Source organism: Schistocerca serialis, chromosome 11 (genome assembly GCF_023864345.2).
Source record: "Schistocerca serialis cubense isolate TAMUIC-IGC-003099 chromosome 11, iqSchSeri2.2, whole genome shotgun sequence".
Taxonomy (NCBI): domain Eukaryota; kingdom Metazoa; phylum Arthropoda; class Insecta; order Orthoptera; family Acrididae; genus Schistocerca; species Schistocerca serialis.
In genome coordinates, this window is record NC_064648.1 from 128,407,084 (window position 1) to 128,427,138 (window position 20,055).

Below are 20,055 nucleotides of genomic sequence, written 5' to 3' on the forward strand. Positions count from 1 at the left end.
AACTGAAAAAGTAAAAGCAGAAAGAGTAATGCGGATAGCTATTGCTTGGAGTGGGGTGGTCAATGGGATGGGATGGTAATAGACATCGTCCCGAACGAGCAACATGACCCCACCATGAGCTGGAATACCGTCCACAGGGGTGAGATCAGATCGCTCTGAGGTATAGTGGGTAAAAGCAATACGGTCAGTTGGGCGCAACTTGGTTTCCTGGAGACCAAGGACGAGCGGACAGTGCAGGCGGAGGAGCAGTTGTAATTCCTCCCGATTAGATTGAATACCTCTGATGTTCCAATGTAACAAAGCCATCGCTAGTCAGAAAAAAGGGGGAACGAAACGGGTGAAGAGCTGGTCACCTTGACGGCCGCGGAGGGCCAGGTTTCGAGGGAACAACGCTACAACCGGCGGGAGGCGGATCCTGTTCCATCAAGTCGTCGCCAGCTGCGGCCGCTTTCCCTGGTTGTGTAGGAGGGGCAGCACCATTCGCCGACGAGAGGCCAGCTGAGCGCCTGGCAGCAGAGCGTCCCGGCGAAACTGAGGATGGCCGGGAGCAGCGACTCACAGATGGAGCGTCAGACGAAACGCGCCGGGGTGGAGAGGGGGATAAAGACTTCTTCTTGGAGGCCTTCTGGGAAGTCCGATGAGGCACGGGGATGGTGGGCTGGACCCAAAGAAGGTCCTCACGTGCGGGGTTCATTTTGGAACGCCGGACCTCGGAAGCCGGGGCCCGGAACGTTTCCCCGATGGACACCTGAGAAGAGGATCGCTTCGCAGGCGGCGGAGGGGGAGGAGGAGAAAGGGTGCCCCCTGGGGCAGAGGGGGCAGGGACCGCGAGGGAGGAGGATTTGGAAGGGAGGGAGGCGGAGGCATAGACCCCGGATGGGGTGAGGAGGTGGAGGAGGGACAGGATAGGGGGGAGTATACTGTGGAAGGAGTGGACACGACTGAGGCAAACAAAGTTGTCAACGTCACGGGATGGAGGATTGATTTCTTGTATCTTCTTCTCTATCTGAAACGCGGGGCAGTCCAAAGATCTAGGTGAGTGGATGACAGGATAATTGACGCACCGAGGTGGTGGGGTGCATGTATGTTCCTCACGAAGAGGACGTCCACAATCGCCACAAAGGGGCTCAGCCTCACACCGTGACGACATGTGCCCAAAGCGCAAACACCGAAAACAGCACATAGGAGGCGGGACGTAAGGTCGCACGTCGCACCGGTAGCACATCACCTTTACCTTCTCCGGGAGAACGTCCCCCTCAAAGGCAAGGATAAAGGCCCCGGCGTCGATGCGATGACCTTTGGGGCCGCGCTGGAATCGCCGGACGAAATGCACGCCTCGGCGCTCCAGGTTGGCCCTGAGCTCCTCATCAGATTGCAGCAGGAGGTCCCGATGAAAAATAACCCCCTGCGTCCTATTCAGTGCCAGATGTGGGACAATGGACACTGGGATGTCCCCTAGTCGGTCGCACGCCTGGAGCGCTGCCGACTGAGTGGCGGAGGTGGTCTTTATAAGAACGGCCCCCAAACGCATTTTACTGAGAGCCTTGATTTCCCCGAAGATGTCCTCGATGTGCTGGACAAATAACATGGGCTTGGAGGTGGCGAACGTCACCCCATCGGTCCGAGAACAGACTAAATAACGGGGGAAGTACTTCGCCCCTAGCTGGTGGGCCTGTCCTTCCTCCCAGGGAATGGCCAAGGGGGAAAGGGCAGGAGAACCAGAACCAGAGACAGTACCTTTCTTTTTAAAGGACTCGGCCGCAGAGCGACCCGATACATGTTGACGTTTCATCTGCGAAACGTCTGCCCCGATATCACCCACTCCGACCAGGGGCTCTCCCCACGGGCACCACCCAGCCTCAGCAAGGGCCACCTGGCAGGATGACCGTTGCCGGGAGACCTACTCCTTGGCCAACGTGGGGAGGGTGCAGCTCAGGTATCGGCAGTACGATCCCTGTATTGTCAGGGGGCTACAACCTAGAGGGTACATGACGACCCCACCACAACGGGCTGGCTACCATGCTGGATTTCGGGTGGCATGGAAAGTCCATCATGATCGTAGGTGCAGATAGGGACGCACTATGGGCGTAACTTGTGCAACCCATCAGGCGTTTAGGTCCAATTTGAGGAATAGTGGAAGTGGTTACAACGCCGTTACAATGCTGAGTGCCAAGGTCTTAGTGCACTGAGGACCTGTGAGACACCACCTAAGGCGTCCTTCCTCAAAAGGCTCGTACTTCTGTAGAATTTCAAAAAATTGAGGTCAAACCCCAAGGGGGACCATCACATGAAAGGCCGAAACGGTTGAAACTCCTTTTAGTCGCCTCTTACAAAAGGCAGGAATACCTCAGGCCTATTCTTACCCCGGACCCGCAGGGGGTGGGAGAGAGAGAGAGAGAGAGAGAGAGAGAGAGAGAGAGAGAGAGAGAGAGAGAGAGAGAGAGAGAGCATATCAGCGGGGCCTCTGCTGGTCAGAGCACACTGCACGCCACACAACACAGCCAGCGCCGGCCTCTGCCCTGCTTCTACCTTGGCTGTCTGCATTGAGCAGTGCCCCATTGGATTTTGTGTTTCACATATGCCGTGCCATCTCTGTGCTTCCTCTGCCGCGTGCAGTGTCTGGCGCAGCTTAACTTAGCATCGCACTCCGTCGGTGATCGTTTCAGTCGCACGTCGTGCCCTCTGGGCAGTTGATGCGAGCAACAGTACAGAGAGCCTCCTAGCGGAGAACATAAGAACTACTTGCAACAACCTGCTCGCAAGAGAACGGACGATTTGTCTCGGAGCGGGTGACTGGTGGCCGTTCACCGCTCCCCCCACCCTCGGAACTCGCCTGCTCAACGCTCACCCCTCGGGTTCTCGACTATAGCCAGAGTGTTGAGCAAAGCAACTCAGGTGTCACTCTGGTCTCTGCGGTCTTAGCTCACGCAGTAATACAGCTCGCGGCTCGACCTGCTTGACTCAGCGCCTCTGCATCTGAGTTCGTCTCTACTGAATATTGTTCTTCGTAGTAATACCGCTGTGTATATTACAATATTGTTTTTATTTTATTTTTATTTGTTTAAACTGATCAGATTAGGTTCTTGATGACTCCTCTTACTATAGGATTTTTATTATGGACACTCAAGTTTACGTTTTAATTACGAGCGAACCGATAAATGTATCGCAAAATGAGATACGCCAATATTTTCCTTGTTTTATTCTGCGTAAGGCTATATGCAGCACTTTAGTCTTACAGTCAAATTTATATTTTTTTTCCTATTCTGGTACGGATTTTGCGATTTTAGGCATCTTCGGAAGGAAACGTTCACTTTAAAAATATATGGCTTGCGATGTATTTGTACGAGGTTAATGAATACATTATAGCCAAATATATTGTTAATGTAAATCTCAAGTTACAACATTTTCCAATCACCCAAAAAGCCACGATAGTGCAAAATAAATCAATAATCAAAAACTTTGTAATATCGTGGAAATTTCAATAAACAATACAAAATTCTTACTCATTATCTGTGTTACTTCAAAATAGGATCAAATAAGATCAAAATACAGGTATAGTACTGGAATAAACCAAGTTTAAAGGGCAATGTGCCTTCCATTTATTTTCTATTGTGAATGAGTGGTGAGTCATGAAAAAGAGCTATTTCATTTCAGGGAGTGAACAGTCTTGATCCAATCTCTGAAAAGAACAGTTTTGCCCATCTCTACATCACAGAGCAACTGCTATCGAACAGATGTCTATTGCCGACATGTTTTATGTGGTAAGAGTGCACTCGGGTCACACAGCTGGGACTTACACATATCACTCACATACAACAAGTGTGTTCTCACCAATAGTTTGGATAGTTTGCTACGCTACTGTATGATCTCTAAAGTCATCAAGAGGCTGTCGTATGACTGAGGGGTTCCGATTTCTAGCAATTTCTGTCCACTGAACCCTGGAGAGACGTTACAGTGGAGAAAGAGAGCAAAGATGGTGGAGAGGGATGTTTTGTTTTGTTTTGTTTTGTTTGGTTTTAGGGGACAAAAACAACTGGGGTCACAAGTGCCCAAGTCAAAACTATAGAACATGAGGACAGCAAGGAGTTAAAAAATGACGATACATCAATCCCAAGTGATTTAAGATAAGACAGCTAAAAACAGGGATTTCGAGAAACGGCTGAAAGACTACATACAGAAACAGAGGTTGAGAACTAAAAATTAAGTGACATTCGCCATATTGCTACGGTAGATAAAAAGTAAAATGCGGCCTACATCCCATGGGTTGTATGTTAAAACTGCCAATAACTCAGACAGCAAACCCAAGCAGGAACGTAAATTATTAAGAAATGGGCACTCTGTCTGGAAATGGCAGGCAGTTAAAACTTGGGAGCGGGAGTGCCACTTAAATGATGATGGTTAAAAAGGCAGTTCCCAATAAGCAACCTAATTAAAATTACCTCCTCCCAGTACGAGGGCGTAGAAGAGGTCGCCCAAGTTGCTATGAGAGGTTTAATAATCTGGAGCTTATTCCCACGAAAGGAGGACCAATGGCGATACCAAAGTGACACCACCTGCCGACAGACGGCAGAACAGAGATCATCGGAGGGAATATATGATTTAGTGGGCTGAGGTACAAGGACTGCAGCCTCGGCAGCAGCCTCGTTTCCTGGCAGACCGACCTCACCAGGAACCCACATAAACATCACAGTGGCTCCATAAAGAGTGAGGAAGTGACAGTTTTCCTGGACCCATTGCACTAAGGGATATGCGGTGGACAGCGCACAGGGACTTTGAAGGATGCTGAGAGTGTCGGAGCAGAGGACACGCCTGAAAAGCCTGTGCCCCGGATGCACTCCGTGGCCTGATACAGGGCGAAGAGCTCGGCTGTAAATACTGAGCAATGTGCCAGAAGCAGATATCTAAAAACATCGGCACAAATGACGAAGGCACACCCGACACCACAGACAATTTGAAAGCCGTCAGTGTACAAAAAGGTACTATCGCAAAGTTCCATACGAAGGTCGTGAAATTGAAGGCGATAGAGCGAGGCTAGAGTGATGTCTTTAGGATGTGAATGGAGGCCAAGGAGAACACGGGTCACTGCACGAAGCCAAGTTTGTGAAGGGTTCACACCAACTGTGAAAGTTGCAGGTAGTGTGAAATTGAGCCACCAGAACAAGTGCTGAAAGCAGACTCCAGGAGGTAACAGAGAAGAGGGATGCGCCCTATGGAGAGGTATGTGATTTATTTATCCCACAGACAGTACTTTTGCTGTTTCCATTGGCACAACATGCTGTTCAAATAATTAAGAATTCAAGAATAAGCCTCCTGCGCCTTACGGGAAAAACAATGCTTCATTTTTATTAAACCTACATACAAAGTTATTGGATTCCTTAATCTGCATTGAAAAAACTTACATAAAGGCAGTTTTTAGTCGTTCTGGCAAGAGTGCAGTATCACTTCATTGTTTCCATGTGTGTCCTACTGGATTTTTTGACACTGAGCATGCTGTGCATGTCTCCTCTTCAGATAGTCATGCCTGTACATAGTACACTTATGCAAGGCTCTTATCAGGGAGGTCACATGTTGCTTCTTCCCTCAACGAATTTTTTTATGGAAATAATTATTGAAATAAAGACTGCTTCATACAAAATACTTTCAAAGTTAACTAAAAAGTATACAGTAATTTCTCCTAGCCACATAGATAGTCCTGCATTTTGTGCTTATGAATTTTTCATAGGTATGACAATACCTGCAAAATTTAAAATAAAAATATGGAGTTCATGCGACACATTTGACGCACACATAGTTCACCTAAGTCACTAAAAATTTTTCTGCATCGCACATGATATGAACTGTTTGAGATCTTTCTCAATGACAGCTTCTCATGACCAGGCGCAGTTCTAACTCTAGGTCACACGGTCTTCTACATGTGAAATTTTTCAGTCAGTTTCAAGCATTTTGATGAGATTACAATAGAGACATGGTAAAAAGAGCTTATAGACAAGAAAGCGACCTAACACAAACACGTCAATATGTGAAGAGACATTCCTTTTGACAACAAAGAAAAAACTTCCACACTGGTTTGCTATGGTGATGGTACTTTTGCTATACCACCTCATGGAGAAAAATTGTGTCAAATTCTAAATTTTACGAGTGACATTTATTCCAAAGTTTACTATGGAAAATGAAAAAGGTCAAATCTCGCACATAAGAACTATAAAAAGAAGCAGTAACATCCTACTTACTCTACACAAGAGCAGGTACCAGGGAAAAACAAATCGGCAGTAACAGATTATACACAGGGAGGGAAAATTCGTTTCCCCAATACTACGTTTTTTACTGTGTTTCTATAATTACTGTGAGTGCAGAAAACACATGGAAATTCAAAAGCACCAGAACAATTTAACAGCAATGAAGGATCAAAATTAGAAAAGTCAGTGGTAAGTCAAGCAAAGAGCACCAAATCTTCACCACTACAACAAGCTTGGTAGCAAACGTCAGTGCATTTTGGTCCTAAGTAGTCTGATGACTTTGTGAATTGACTTTTAAACAGATCAGCTTGCTGGTATAAAGTCAAAGCTGTTACCAAAGTCTTTATGGCCCCTGATCATATCTCCAGCTGCTGTTGCTGCATCTGGAGGGCACTCAACATGTGATGATCAGCACCCGTACACTGAAACTGTGAAGCGAATTGAGCTGCAGCACAAGAAATGAGGATAGTTTGAAACAACATAAGACTACATATGCCCCTTGTATTCCTTTTTACATGAACACACCCAATTCCTCTGAACGGTACAGAAGACAAAACACAAAATTGTGAAACACGTCACATTCAGCTCATTATCACCCAAAATTGAGGCCAGATATGTTTTTTAACCACACTGAACCCTCTTATTATATAAAATGCAGTCAGCTAAAATGTAGTGAGCCATAATCAGCACACCACATGCATCACGAACATGCAGTTCTTCATGACTGAGAAGGAAACCACGGGTCAGGGGGGGTTGTGACATTTGAAGTCGCATTACACAGCATCACCTCTAACTTGTCAGAAAGAGGTACACTGTGGCCTCCGTCCCCTTTATTGAATGTCTCCAGCAGAAAAACATGCTACATCCTAATGCAAAACAAAAACAACAACCACCTTGCGAAAGCCCGCATTGTACGATAATGTGATAACACTTGGGAAAAGACTCCCTTCCAAAGGAATCACCGAACAGAAATCGGTAAATTGTGGACCTGCGAACAACAAAAAAGTAGAAATATACACATATTTTGCAAAGAAATGTTGCAAGTGGTACTCATCCTCACCCCTGGGCTTGCTCGTGGGTGTCGTAGGTGACGTGCACGGAGAATGTCGTACCATCCCTCGAAGTGCCCACCTTCTCCAGCTGCTGGACGTTTCCAAAAGGCACGAGCAGAGGCTCCACGTCCTCGAGGCACAGGTGGCCGGGCAGGTTGCTCACCACTACCTTACCAACACTGCAACACACGCAAGTGACCAATTAGCAATATCCCGAAAGGTCCTATGAGAAATTTGATGTGTGCTGCAAAATGGCTGTAGCTCCCTTTATACAGCTTTTATTAAACAAATACTGCCTTTCTCACTTCCACTGAACTCAACTGATACTAATGGAGCCTCACACAGGGTGACTAACTATATGAAAAACATGTAAATTGGTTACAAACATTTAGATGTCACTACAGATATTCATACTTATGTTACGACACACTCGATACGCCAGTCACCATTGGCAATGATGTGGCACAGACGAATAGTGACATTCTGCATGACCTGCTGAAGTGTCTCAATATTGGTGCACTCTACGACCTCAAGAGTGGCTGTTTTCAACTTGCCAATGGTTATTGCTGTACACCTTGTCTTTAACGTAGCCCCACAAAAAGGAGTCTTGTTTACATAGCCGGAGAATATGGTTGCCAATCGAGGCCCTTGCCAGTGGCCTCTGGGTACCCCAGAGTCAGAATGCAGTTTCCAAAGTTCTCCTCCAGGAAATCACACACTCTCCTGCTTTGATGGGTTTGAGCTCTGTCTGTCATGAACCGCATCTTGTAGAAATTAGGGTCAATTTGGATAATCATCTTCCAAAACCTTCATGTGCCGTTTGGTAGTGTCCGTGTTATCAAGGACTATATCACACCGATTATTCCGCGACTGGACATTGCACACCACAGTCACCCGTTTAGGGTGAAGAGACTTCATAATCACGAAATACAGATTCTCAGTCCCCCTAATGCACCAATTTTGCTTACTGACAAACCTGTCCAGGTGAAAGTGGGCTTCAGCATTAAACCAAAAAATACTCATTTCCATCATGCCCCACAGCCAGCAGCGCAGTTTCAACATCCTAACACAAACTGTTCAGAATTTTGTTCCCAATTTTATTAAAAGAATTTTGTATGCACAGTTTTCCGCAATCCTGCGTATAAAGGTTTTTACTTGTGAATACAACCACAAATTTCATTTATCTCCAATTATGCTGTTGTAAATTCTGTCCGTTAACTATTCATCAATTCCTCATGATTCGTCTACAGCCATGAGGTTTAAAAATTTTCTGCATCCTCTCAACAGGAATGCAGTTGGTGTTTGCACCATTTTTGATACAAAATAATATCTTCCACACTAACAGGAATCCTTGTGTAGCCAGAACCAGAATTAGAGTGTCTTTCTCGATCAATATTCTTTCAACAATTATAGTATTATTTTTCTTAGAACAGAAACAGTAGACATTAAAAACATTCCATCTACATAATATTTCTTGGTACAAGCTATGTTAGTAGTCAGATACGACAAAGAGGTAACTCCGCAAGTTCTTGTGGGATGGAGAAATCATTTTCATAACAATTGTTTTGTTGATTAATGGATACTCCATCCCTCCCCCCTCTCACTGTCTGTTTTTCCTACACTGATAAAGGAGTTTGATAACTTAATAATACGCAAAAGTCAACTTACAGATGTGCCAGTCTGTCATTCAATGCCCCTCTATTTGGTGAACAACAATCTATATTACAAAATGGCTAAAATGATGCAAATTCCCAGTTTCAAGCTTTCTCTCAAACAGTTATCAAGAACAAATAAAAATTTTTCAATACATCATATAATAGCTGATGAAATTTCGTAAAGTACTGTCAATTTACTAATTAAGCGCGCGCGCGCGCACACACACTACTTACCCATAATACATTCATCCAATAACTGACAATAAGGATACTGAGTGGCATCAAACGAACATTTACATATAAATTTCAAACCTTTCTGAAACAATTTCTGACTAACACCCCCACAAATCATGGAAAGAGAAAAGTTTACCAACTACTACATCTTGCTATTGGTGCAGTAAAACTTCAGCATCAAGCATTACATCAGTTAGTACCAATCCTATTTGCAACGCAGTTTACCAGTGCCCACATATATCACTTAATGCATCTGCTATTACTCTATCCTGGAGTTTCCATTGCCTGATATGTTTACAACTAATACTGTGGTTGTTAATTTTAGAGTTCATCTGAGTTAACCCTGCTCACTGACCAAGATGGCGCATACTTAATGGCACAAGATTGTAAGAATACCTATCTACCTTAAGAGGGTTCTCCAAGATGTTCACTCAATTTTTTACAATATTCATAATGCACACTAAAGAATATTCAGATGTACTGCAGGCAAACACAATGAAAACAATCTAGTGACTGCCCATTAATCTGTAAATTACTTTTGCACATTTGGAATTGCATATATTTGGCTTTAAACGATTAAGAGAAATATGAGAATATGCTCGCGGGCCAAACTGACAAGAAAGGGGAGTACATAGATTTTGGGGCAGAAAACTCAAGAATATAGATGGGGCTAAACTGTAATACATTGCTGAAAACAAATTGCATACCAAACCGTCTACCTTCAACTGACTCTCTGAACAAATTAAGTATATAAAATACAACAACTACCCTATCCCAGAATTGGGCTCATTCTTTACAAAGCTGCACAAATGTCCCAAAGAATTCGACACTCTCGACTGATCTGGGCTTTGCTATATCTCAGTTATGTTTTGACCAATGACACCACTGTTGGCACGAATTTTTGAAACGGAGGTTGTGGTGACTAATGTAGCATGTCATCTCAATAAGGCTTGAAGATAAAGAGTTTGGTTTAGAGCCAGAGAAGCCAATAAATGTGTCAATATTTTTTTTTTAATTTTGTGCATTTTGTGATACAAGACCAAAGTGCGCTGCTTTTGTCTCATTTGCCAATATTGGAAATCCATTGATGTCAATTGTTGCCAATTAGATGGTAGTATACATCAGCTAATGAGAACCACAAATCTAAGATACAAATTAATTTCACTTCTTTTCGACACAAGTGGGAAAAGAAACTAAGTGTGCCGACACACTGATCTGTAGCATACCCGAGGACTAGCTTAGGGCGGAATGTGATAATTTTGCCGAGACTTGGTGAAGCCAACTAATCTTAACACGAAAATTCAATTGCCGTGATACATTTGTGTCCAGCTTAGCCCAAGATACATGTTCATCATAGCAATAACATACTCATATGTATCATGCCCGTGGCTCACAATTCAGTGATTAGGCTCACTGCCTTGTTCATGGGGTCCTGGGTTAAATTCACAGCTGGCTTGGGGATTTCATCACTTGTGATTAGGCGTCTGTGTTGATCTAAACATTTCATCTCATCTTCATCAAAGCACGTCTCCCAAATGGCATCAAATAGGAAGACTTGCACTAGGCACATGAACAATCCCAGGCAGGGTCACCCAGCCAACAAACTCATTTTTGCTATGTCTTACCAATTTTGCTGAAAATTAAAACAACATGGTAAAATTTTGAACCAACAGAACTTTATTTACAAAACTGCATTCTGGGTGACTACCAACACCTGACTCGCAGTTTGTCGTAATCAGTTCCTGTCATTTTATCGTAAGGGTTGTTCACAACATTGGCACGTGATCCAATGGTCACGAGACACCAATTAAGTGCACTTTGACTGTTGACACACCTGTTTCTATAGTATTGGTATTTCATTTTAAAGTAATTTCAATACATTAGAAGCTGTAAATAACACGAACATCCTCACAAAAAAAAACTTTATTCCTCCGTGAGCCTCGATACTAGATGATTAAAATATGTGTGGCTGGACAATATTATACATACTTTAGTCTTTTTGTGACACTAATGGATTCGATGGAAGTGTCATCGGACTAACCCGAAGGGCTACAAAGCATTCTCACAATTTCCATTAGGCCTAAATTACAATAACCATTTCGATGTGCATATTTGCGCACACTGGTTCTCCTCTATACTACAGCTTCTTCAAGACAAAGGGTGACGAATTGAGAAGGCTCTTTTTTTTTTTAATCGAAATTTTCACTAGCAACACAAATACTAATTCTCAGTTTTAAAATTAATTCTTTTTAGCATTAAAGACTTACAATTCATAATACTTGTTTCTATAGTTGTGTCCCTTCATAACAGCTACATGAAGTCCGAACTTTTAAAAATGAGTGTGTTTCTTAAAGTGAATTTCACAGTGACCTAGGAAAATTATTGATTACGTTAAAATTTGATTTCGGTACCACCTTAGCTAACCAAACATATCATAATTGACTTTAATTGTTAAAGGTCCTCAAGTGCTTATTTCCTTAGAAATCCACAACAAATGACACATAAAATGAAAGTTATCACACATAAATCTACTGTTCCAAGATGTAAACAATGTCAGTACTGTAAACCTAATAAATCTTTGCCCTAGGGATAAACAGAGTATGGACTTCCGAGTTGGTATATCTTAACCTATACAAATTATAAAAGCTACTATCTTCCTGCACTTGTGAACTTTCATAGTTCTGTTATACCTTCAAGGGCAGATTCCACACAGTGTGAGAGGCAAATGCAAAACTTGGCAAAATATTCGCAAGAACAGAATTGAAAGAACAATGTTTAAAAAATTTATAAAGCACCTTGAAAAAACTACAAGACAGAGCAAAAATTGTGCCAAGGAATAACTGAGGCTATGTAGCAACCTTAACATGGGTGCAAGCACCACCATTTTTGGGAGCATTACAGGAAACATGTGGGTAAAAGTATATTACAAAAGAATTAAGGGCAGGAGCCAATTGTAATACAGTGGTCAATAATGTTATAATCTATGTAGAAACTAAAATAACTACGAAGACAATGTACAGAGGCTTCACAAAGAGACTGGCTTGTATCTAGTTATTAGCTTACACAAGAAACAGAACCACACGTTGCTGGAAAGTGCCAACCTCACAACACTTTAGTGCACACAATGTTCTGGGTTGATCTTTTGGGCAGAGTGGGTAAACATGAGTAAAGGCATACAGACAATTTTAAAGCTAAGGCAACCACAGCTGAAGTAATTATACATGATCGATCAACCATTCATGCAGAGTAATGCAGGTGTTTACATGCAGGTGATAAAACTTAAATATAAAACTGAATGAGAAGTCCAATATTCCACAATAGGTGTATTTATTTAAGTCAATTAGAGACACTCACACCTGGTTTCGCAACTTTTAACTTACATCTTCTGGTGTATATGTCTGTACAGAAATTTTATAAATTAATACCTTAATAATGGGGAAAGAAAGTTATCCACAATATTTTCAAAGTGCTGATTGAATAGATGTAAATAAGGAAGAAATTATTATGCATCTGTGGATCACATATGCACAACCAAGAACAGACCTATTCATTTATAATAAATAAGGTTCATAATTTCATACCGAAAGATGGTTACTTATAATGCTGTCATAAGGTATAGGGAGCAATCACAGAATGCCACAGAGTAACAACTAGCATGGCTGCAAAGTTCTCAGCCTTCAACTGGTAAAAACCATCATCAATTATATCCAGTCTATAAACACAAAAGAATGGAATTAGGAATCTGAAAGTGACTAAAATAGAAGAGAGATTGGGGCTGTCCCATTTAACATGAAACAAATGACACAAACAGGACTGGTGTGTGTTAATACGTTGATGAACTGTCATCACTTGACTGATTAAAATATGTTCCAATGGGCCCATGTCAATTAACAGACAATGTCCCTGGTAAGTGTTATCCGGGAAAATATTGGGTCCAGGAGTGACTGGAGAATAAAAATAAACTCAGTTAATGATGAAAACTAATAAAATTAATGTGTAAAAACACACTGAATAAAATTATTGTTAATGTTTTGCACCCACCACTTATTGAAAGGAAGAAGATTATGCTGTCGGTTGAACTTGCCAGAAGCTGACATGCTTACATTTGTTACACCAGCCTAATTCTTAAGTTACTGCACAGAAATTAACACACACTTAAAAATAAATATGACTTTCGTCGAGCAATGTGTACAACTACTTTCAAAATATTAATTTATAAAAATTTCTGTATACCCACCAGAAGATGCAAGTTAAAAGCTGTGGAACTGGTTGTGAGAGTTTTTAATCCAATAAATACAGCTATTGCAGACAACTGGTCTTTTCCATTCAGTTTTATATATTAATATAATTATCACCTTTGTGTAAACCTCTGCATGTTATAGCATATGAATGATGTATCAGTTTGTAAATGGCATACATCAGCTATACCTCAATACCGCAGGCGTGAGGCTATCTAGGCTGTGTGAGAGGTAGAGATCAGAGAAAACATTCACCAAAGACTTGTTTGTTACAAAATTTAGGTTTATGTTTACCCTGGAATTTTAACTTTTATAACAAAAAATGCATTTAATATGGTGAGAACGCTACGCTACAAATCAATCTGTTACCACGATCTTTACCCCATGTTCACATTTATTGGTTGCTTCAACTCACAACCAAGCAATCGCCTTGCAAATCTATCTGAGACTTCCACCTATGGTATAAGTCAGATCAGTACATGGTGGGCTGGGGAGTCCACTATTACACTGTAGCCCACCTGCTGTGCAGAGCTACTCAACGTACAAGTCGCACATATTTGGCAGTTTGTGGTTGATGGCCTCAAAGTCAGCTCTGAAGTTACTGTACAGAACTCAAAATAATTATGATGTAAGTCAAGTGATAAGCAAAACTGCGACCAACAGACCATACAAGCATATTTTATTGATCATTCTTTATCACTACAAACACTAGATTTTGTAATCTCCAATAAATCACACCACCTTAGAATCCAATCAAAATGACTTAACAAGGTAGTGCACAGTTAAGCATTCACAGACATAAGAAATCAAAGACTCCATGTTCAAAAGACTTTGCAGTAATTTTTTGATACTGCAGCACTGCAAGATTTTGGCAACAGCTCAATATGAAATGGATAACTTACTGAAACTGGTTGTCTAGCATTGTACACAGCAACAAATATTGCCCAACAGAATTTTATTGAAACACTACATACTAACTACAGCAGTACACAGAAGCAAGTATTTTTATGGCACCTACATCTTTTTATTGTCATGCCTCATGTAAACGGAGACTGATTGTCTCCCACAACACAGTGTAAAATTTGCCTTTTTTCCCCAAAAAATACTAGAAGTGTGTCTCATCTCACCACCATAATAGCACATACAAAGCAAGAGAACACTTCCATAAATCAACCTACCCCATTTCAAAAACACACACACACACACACACACACACACACACACACACACACACACCCTGGTTGAATGCTATTAGGAGTGTACTGTGGTACAAATTTAGCAGCATTCAAGAAAGTCATTTTCTGCCCATCTCTTTCATCAGAAAAATAAGATTTTAATTTCTACCAATGCTAGAGGCTAGTTTGAAGTTTTGCAGATAGTATTAATTTAGAATAATTCGTACCACTCACAGATCATAAGAAATAAAACTATGGAGGTGGACATGAAGTGTCATTGTCATTCATCAAAGCATAAGGAAGTAAAACTTCTTAACCACAGCGAGGTTCTGGGAACATTTTAAAGTACCCATATCAAGAACGCCAGTGATTATTAAGTAACAGATTAATTCGTGATAATGGAGTCACAATTACCCACAGGCAATAAAAGAATTATCAAAATCCATAGAACTGAAAAGGCAGTCAACGTATATCTCTTAAATGTATACTACCAGGAAAGGGCTATTTAAAAAGCGAAATAAAGGGCTGGTAAAAAAAAGTGCCGCTAACTAAAAATATATGTCATCCTGTTATAATAAGTGAGACTCGCCGCTGTTTTCAAAAACTTAGGGCTGACAATCGCTTCCCTGCAGTCGATGTCTTCTCTTGCTAAATGGTTTCTATAGGAAAACTGTACGCCTGAGATGGAAAACGAGAACATTTCAGACATTACTGAGTGTCACCACACAGGGAGGTACGCTGATGTCATTCTTTCAGACTAATGAGAGCCAGCAAAGTTTAATGGAGAGCTGACAGTTTTGGAATTCTCTAGACATAAGTATAAGCATGCACGGTCCATAACTTATGTTTCATTGATGTATTTAACTGATAGTGTAACATCACTTAAATTTATGTAGATGAATTGAATGAACTGGATGCCGCCCCCCCCCCCCCCCCCCCGGTACAACCCATGCACGATGCCAGTATGAAAAGCAATTAAGGGACACTAGGGCAAAGTGAGGACTGATGAACCGGCATACCAACTTCCTGTTGCGTAACGGCGACGAGTTCCTTGACCTCTAGTTGAATTCCACAAGATGCCGAATCCATTCAAAGCCCCGCCCATACCCTGACTACTGGCACATTGTATACCTTGCACCACCCGAGGCATTGCATCTTGCTTCGACTACCATGGTGCATATAAATATATATAAACGACGGTTCATAAACCGTGTCGGCTGTACTTTTACATCGTGTAACTCTATCGCAGGCTGCAAGAGAAAAATCATGAAATGTAATGAGGTCTGCAGATAAGTTACTTCATTGATGAATTCGCAGGGTTACGTTACGTGGCAATGAAAGCGATGCATTATCAACTCATTAATGCTGCAAAATTCGTCAATGACAATTATTAAAAACGACAACGTGTTGCAGGAAATGCATTTTTCGAACGTGACAAAAGACACAGGTCCTTCTGAATCAGCGTTTTATGTTCTAAAGCAACAGCATCAAGGTCACGCCCTTTACGTAACGGAATTCTTTACAGATTCCAGATCTTCAGGCACTGAAGTTTGTGTAAAGTGAAGTGTTTCCATTCAGTTGGCGGAGGCAATGTCCAAGAGATATAATACGGCATCATTTGCAAAACGAGGCAAAGCTTTCAACATTTCCTGAAACACGCCAGTGGTCTGCTGAAAGCTAGGGTGGCCACGTGACAATCTTACACCAACATGCAACTACACAAATGCCTGTAAAAAATCTTGGCAGTTACCACACGATAACATATATAAACAACTTAGTCCTCTTAGTTACCGTGAGAACGAATTCCACATCCCGTTTCGTCATCGCCGTCCAAAGAGGTCCGAAGAGAAAAACATAAAAAAGCAGCAGGCACCACGGCGAGATAAAGAAAGAGCCTGGCACCCATACGCACAGTGACGTACAAAAACTAACACAGCACCCAACGAGTGAACACTTTACTGGAAATGTACATCCCCTAGGAATGCTCGTACAAAAACTAATTGGTGCTGTCGACGTGTAGAAACGGCGAAAAATATAACCTATAGCCGGCAGCAACACAGGACGGAAGGCACTTAGCGAATGGCGTGGCGCCGGCAACGCCGGAAACAAAGAGCATAGAAGGCGCAGGCCGACCGCACAACCGAGAAACTCGCGCTGCGCTGGCTTGTGTGCTTTGGAGTGCCGCGGCACTGGGCCAACGCAGTGCTCTAGTAGGAAAGGTAGCCCAAAACGCACCTGGACCGTTTCGGTGGCGATGACTATTCCTTGGAGCGTCGGCCCTGCGTTCCGTTCTCTCTTCTGAGCACGTTGCACGCATGCACTCACACACAATCACACACGCACACACACTTGCACGCCCAGGGTCCTTGCACAACTCCCGCCGCAAAGTCTGTATAGCAGCGCTGCAGGCGGGACAGCCAGACGAGGGGAAGGGGTGTCGGTGGTGGGGGGTGGGGGCAAGGTGCCAGAGTACAACCCCGCCGCGCAGCACACGTCACAAAAGCAGCGTCAGCCGTCTGTCATTGGTGCACCATCCGACCAATCCAAAACGCGCGCGGGAATACAAGTAGCTTTTTTTTCGCATTAATGGTATTCCGTATACCGCATTAAAAGTTTCATTAGTACTTGCTAAATTAAGAGCGTGTATCCACTAGCAAGTAAACTTCTGCTAATCGCATGCCTAAGCTACTTCTGTACGTTCTTTCATGTGAAGCACTCCCAGTTAAGTAGACCGCTAAGGAAATATAACTGTCCACCGCCGACAAGATAGTGTGAAACATATTTACCGATTACTTTGTACTAACAGAAAGGAAAGTTGAATGACAGTACAGATGTCTTTAAATTCTACCCATATTTTCATATTTGCAGAAACATAAATACATTACATTTATAATAAAACTAACAAATGCTGTTTGCAAAAATCGAAGAGTAATTAAAAGATCGGTGATACAGTTTGCCGCATTTTTGTATCCTATTTTCGAATATTTGGCTGTACAACAGAAAAGAGATGTTCGAAACTTACATATGCCGCTGTCGGAAAGTTTTTAATCCGAGCAAAGTTCTCTGATTTTACTTCGTTCAATAGTGTCTTTTGATAACTTAAATGTGTACGCCTCTAACCACATTGCACCCAAACATTTCTTCTTTTCTTAACTGTGATTTTCGTAACTCACCTATCGCACGAAGCATGTAGTATCCAGTAGCAGTTAACTTTTACGAGTACTTGTTAAGGTGTTTATATTAGAACAAATTCCTATGCAAATTGACTTCTGCAAGTCGCTTGGGAAGCCTGTGTCTTTTTTCACGTTCGAAAAATGCATTTCCTGCAGCACGTTGTCGTTTTTAATAATTGTCATTCACGAATTTTGCAGCATTAATGAGTTGATAATGTATCGCTTTCATTGCCACGTAACGTAACCCTGCGAATTCACCAATGAAGTAACTTATCTGCTGACCTCATTACATTTCATAAAGGAAGTGCTTACAGAAGCGTTCTCACTATAGAGCTCCATCGTGAGATAGACAGGTGGAAGTTTCCAATATCGCGCCTAGAAACCAGATTATCTGTCACTGTTGTCGCATTATTATTATTATTATTATTATTATTATTATTATCAATGAAACACTATTACGCAAAACCAAATTTGATAGACATTTTAAAAAACTAATAAATTTAATAATATTTAATTGAAATAAGTGTTTGGATGAAGAAGTGGGTATAGAGGCATATATCTTGAAAGTTTCAAGAAAAGAGAGCTCAGTTCGGGATTTTTTTTTTCCTTTTTTGCGTATTTCGGGATTTGTTGCCTCAGAATCTGGTGCAGCATTTTCCAGCGTGTCTTGCTTGACAGCCCCATTCTTAAAATCGACTCGCTTCGTATCCCACAACACTGGAAAGCACTCTACTTTCTGAATTAAGAATTGCATTATTTCACTGGTTCGGTATTGAACGCACAAAACTTCTGCAAGTTCGAGAGAAACTTCAGTAACTGCCGAGTTCGGAAAGTAAACACAGCAAGTTGTAACAAACTGTTTTCATTAACTTGTGGAAGATACTTCTGGAAGTTGCCAAAACTAGGGGAAGTCAAATTGCTAGGGGCGTTTCCATGTCAAAGGACTTACAGACTTGCAGAAGTAGCTTCTACAAGTGGCTCGTAGCAGCTTACTAGCTAACGGACACTCACCTTTACGATTAAACGTGAGCACTTGTAAAGAGCGCTTCTTATCCTATAGCTTGCGCAGACACCAGGCAAAAGTAATAGGAATCGAATAAAATGACAGGGTTCTTGCGTATCGCCACCCCTCCACCTCACATCATTCTAGTTTTACAGTGAGCAAATAGTAATGAGAACTAAGAACAAATATGGAAAGGAAATAAAAGTTCAGGGGGTAGAAACAGAAAAAATTCGGTATAATGATGGCGTAATTCGGCAATAGACTTGCAAGATCAGTTGAACGGAACAAACAGTGTTTTGAAAACAGGTTACGAAACGGTCATCAATAGGTAAAATAAATGTAACGGTGCGTCGTCGAAGTAAATCAGGTGAAGCCGAGGCAATTAGATTGGGAAATGCAGCACTAGAAATAGAGTTTTGCCATTTTAGGAGCAAAATAAATGGCAGTGGGAGATGTAAAGAAGGCATGAAATTTCCGTTGCCAACAACAAAAGCAAAAGAGACATTTGTAAGGTCCAAAAAAATATAGGATTTAGTATGTCTTTTCTGAACGTATTGGTATGTAGTAGACCAATCTATACTGAAGCGTCAAAGAAACTGATACAGGCAAGCGTATTCAAATACAGAGATATGCAACGGGGAGAATACGACGCTGCGCTCGGCAACGCCTACGCAAGACAAGTGTTTGGCGTAGTTGTTAGATCGGTTACTGCTGCTACAACGGCAAGTTATCAAGACTTAGGTGAGTTTGAACGTGGTGTTACAGCCGGCGCACGAGCGGTGGGACACAGCATCTCCGAGGTAGCGATGAAGTACGCTCGTTTCACGAGTGTACCGTGAATATCAGGAATCCGGTAAAACATCAAATCTTCGACATCGCTGAGGCTGGAAAAAGATCCTGCAAGAACGGGATCGACGACGACTAAAGACAAACGTTCAACGTGACAGAAGTGCAACCTTTCCGCAAATTGCTGCAGATTTCAATGCTGGGCCATGGCCAGAGTGGCCGTGCGGTTCTAGGCGCTACAGTCTGGAACCGAGCGACCGCTACGGTCGCAGGTTCGAATCCTGCCTCGGGCATGGATGTGTGTGATGTCTTTACGTTAGTTAGGTTTAATTAGTTCTAAGTTCTAGGCGACTGATGACCTCAGAAGTTAAGTCGCATAGTGCTCAGAGCCATTTGAACCATTTGAGCCAATGCTGGGCCATCAACAAAAGTCAGCGTGCGAACCATTCAACGAAACATCACGGACACGGGCTTTCGGAGTCGAAGATTCACTCGTGTACCCT

The 20,055-nt window shown here is 42.3% G+C and overlaps 1 protein-coding gene across 3 annotated transcripts in view; it reads right to left on the reverse strand.

Moving 5' to 3' along the window:
- LOC126427249 (insulin-like growth factor 2 mRNA-binding protein 1) overlaps positions 1-20,055 on the reverse strand; it is an 862,042-nt gene that overhangs the window by 70,994 nt on the left and 770,993 nt on the right. For 2 of the 3 annotated variants that reach the window (XM_050089491.1, XM_050089492.1), the window contains one exon: positions 7,297-7,467. In XM_050089491.1, the coding sequence (XP_049945448.1) occupies positions 7,297-7,467 (171 nt within the window). Of the gene's footprint in view, positions 1-7,296; positions 7,468-16,381; positions 16,677-20,055 lie in introns of those variants that run through there. The other variant, XM_050089493.1, reaches the window with a different exon arrangement.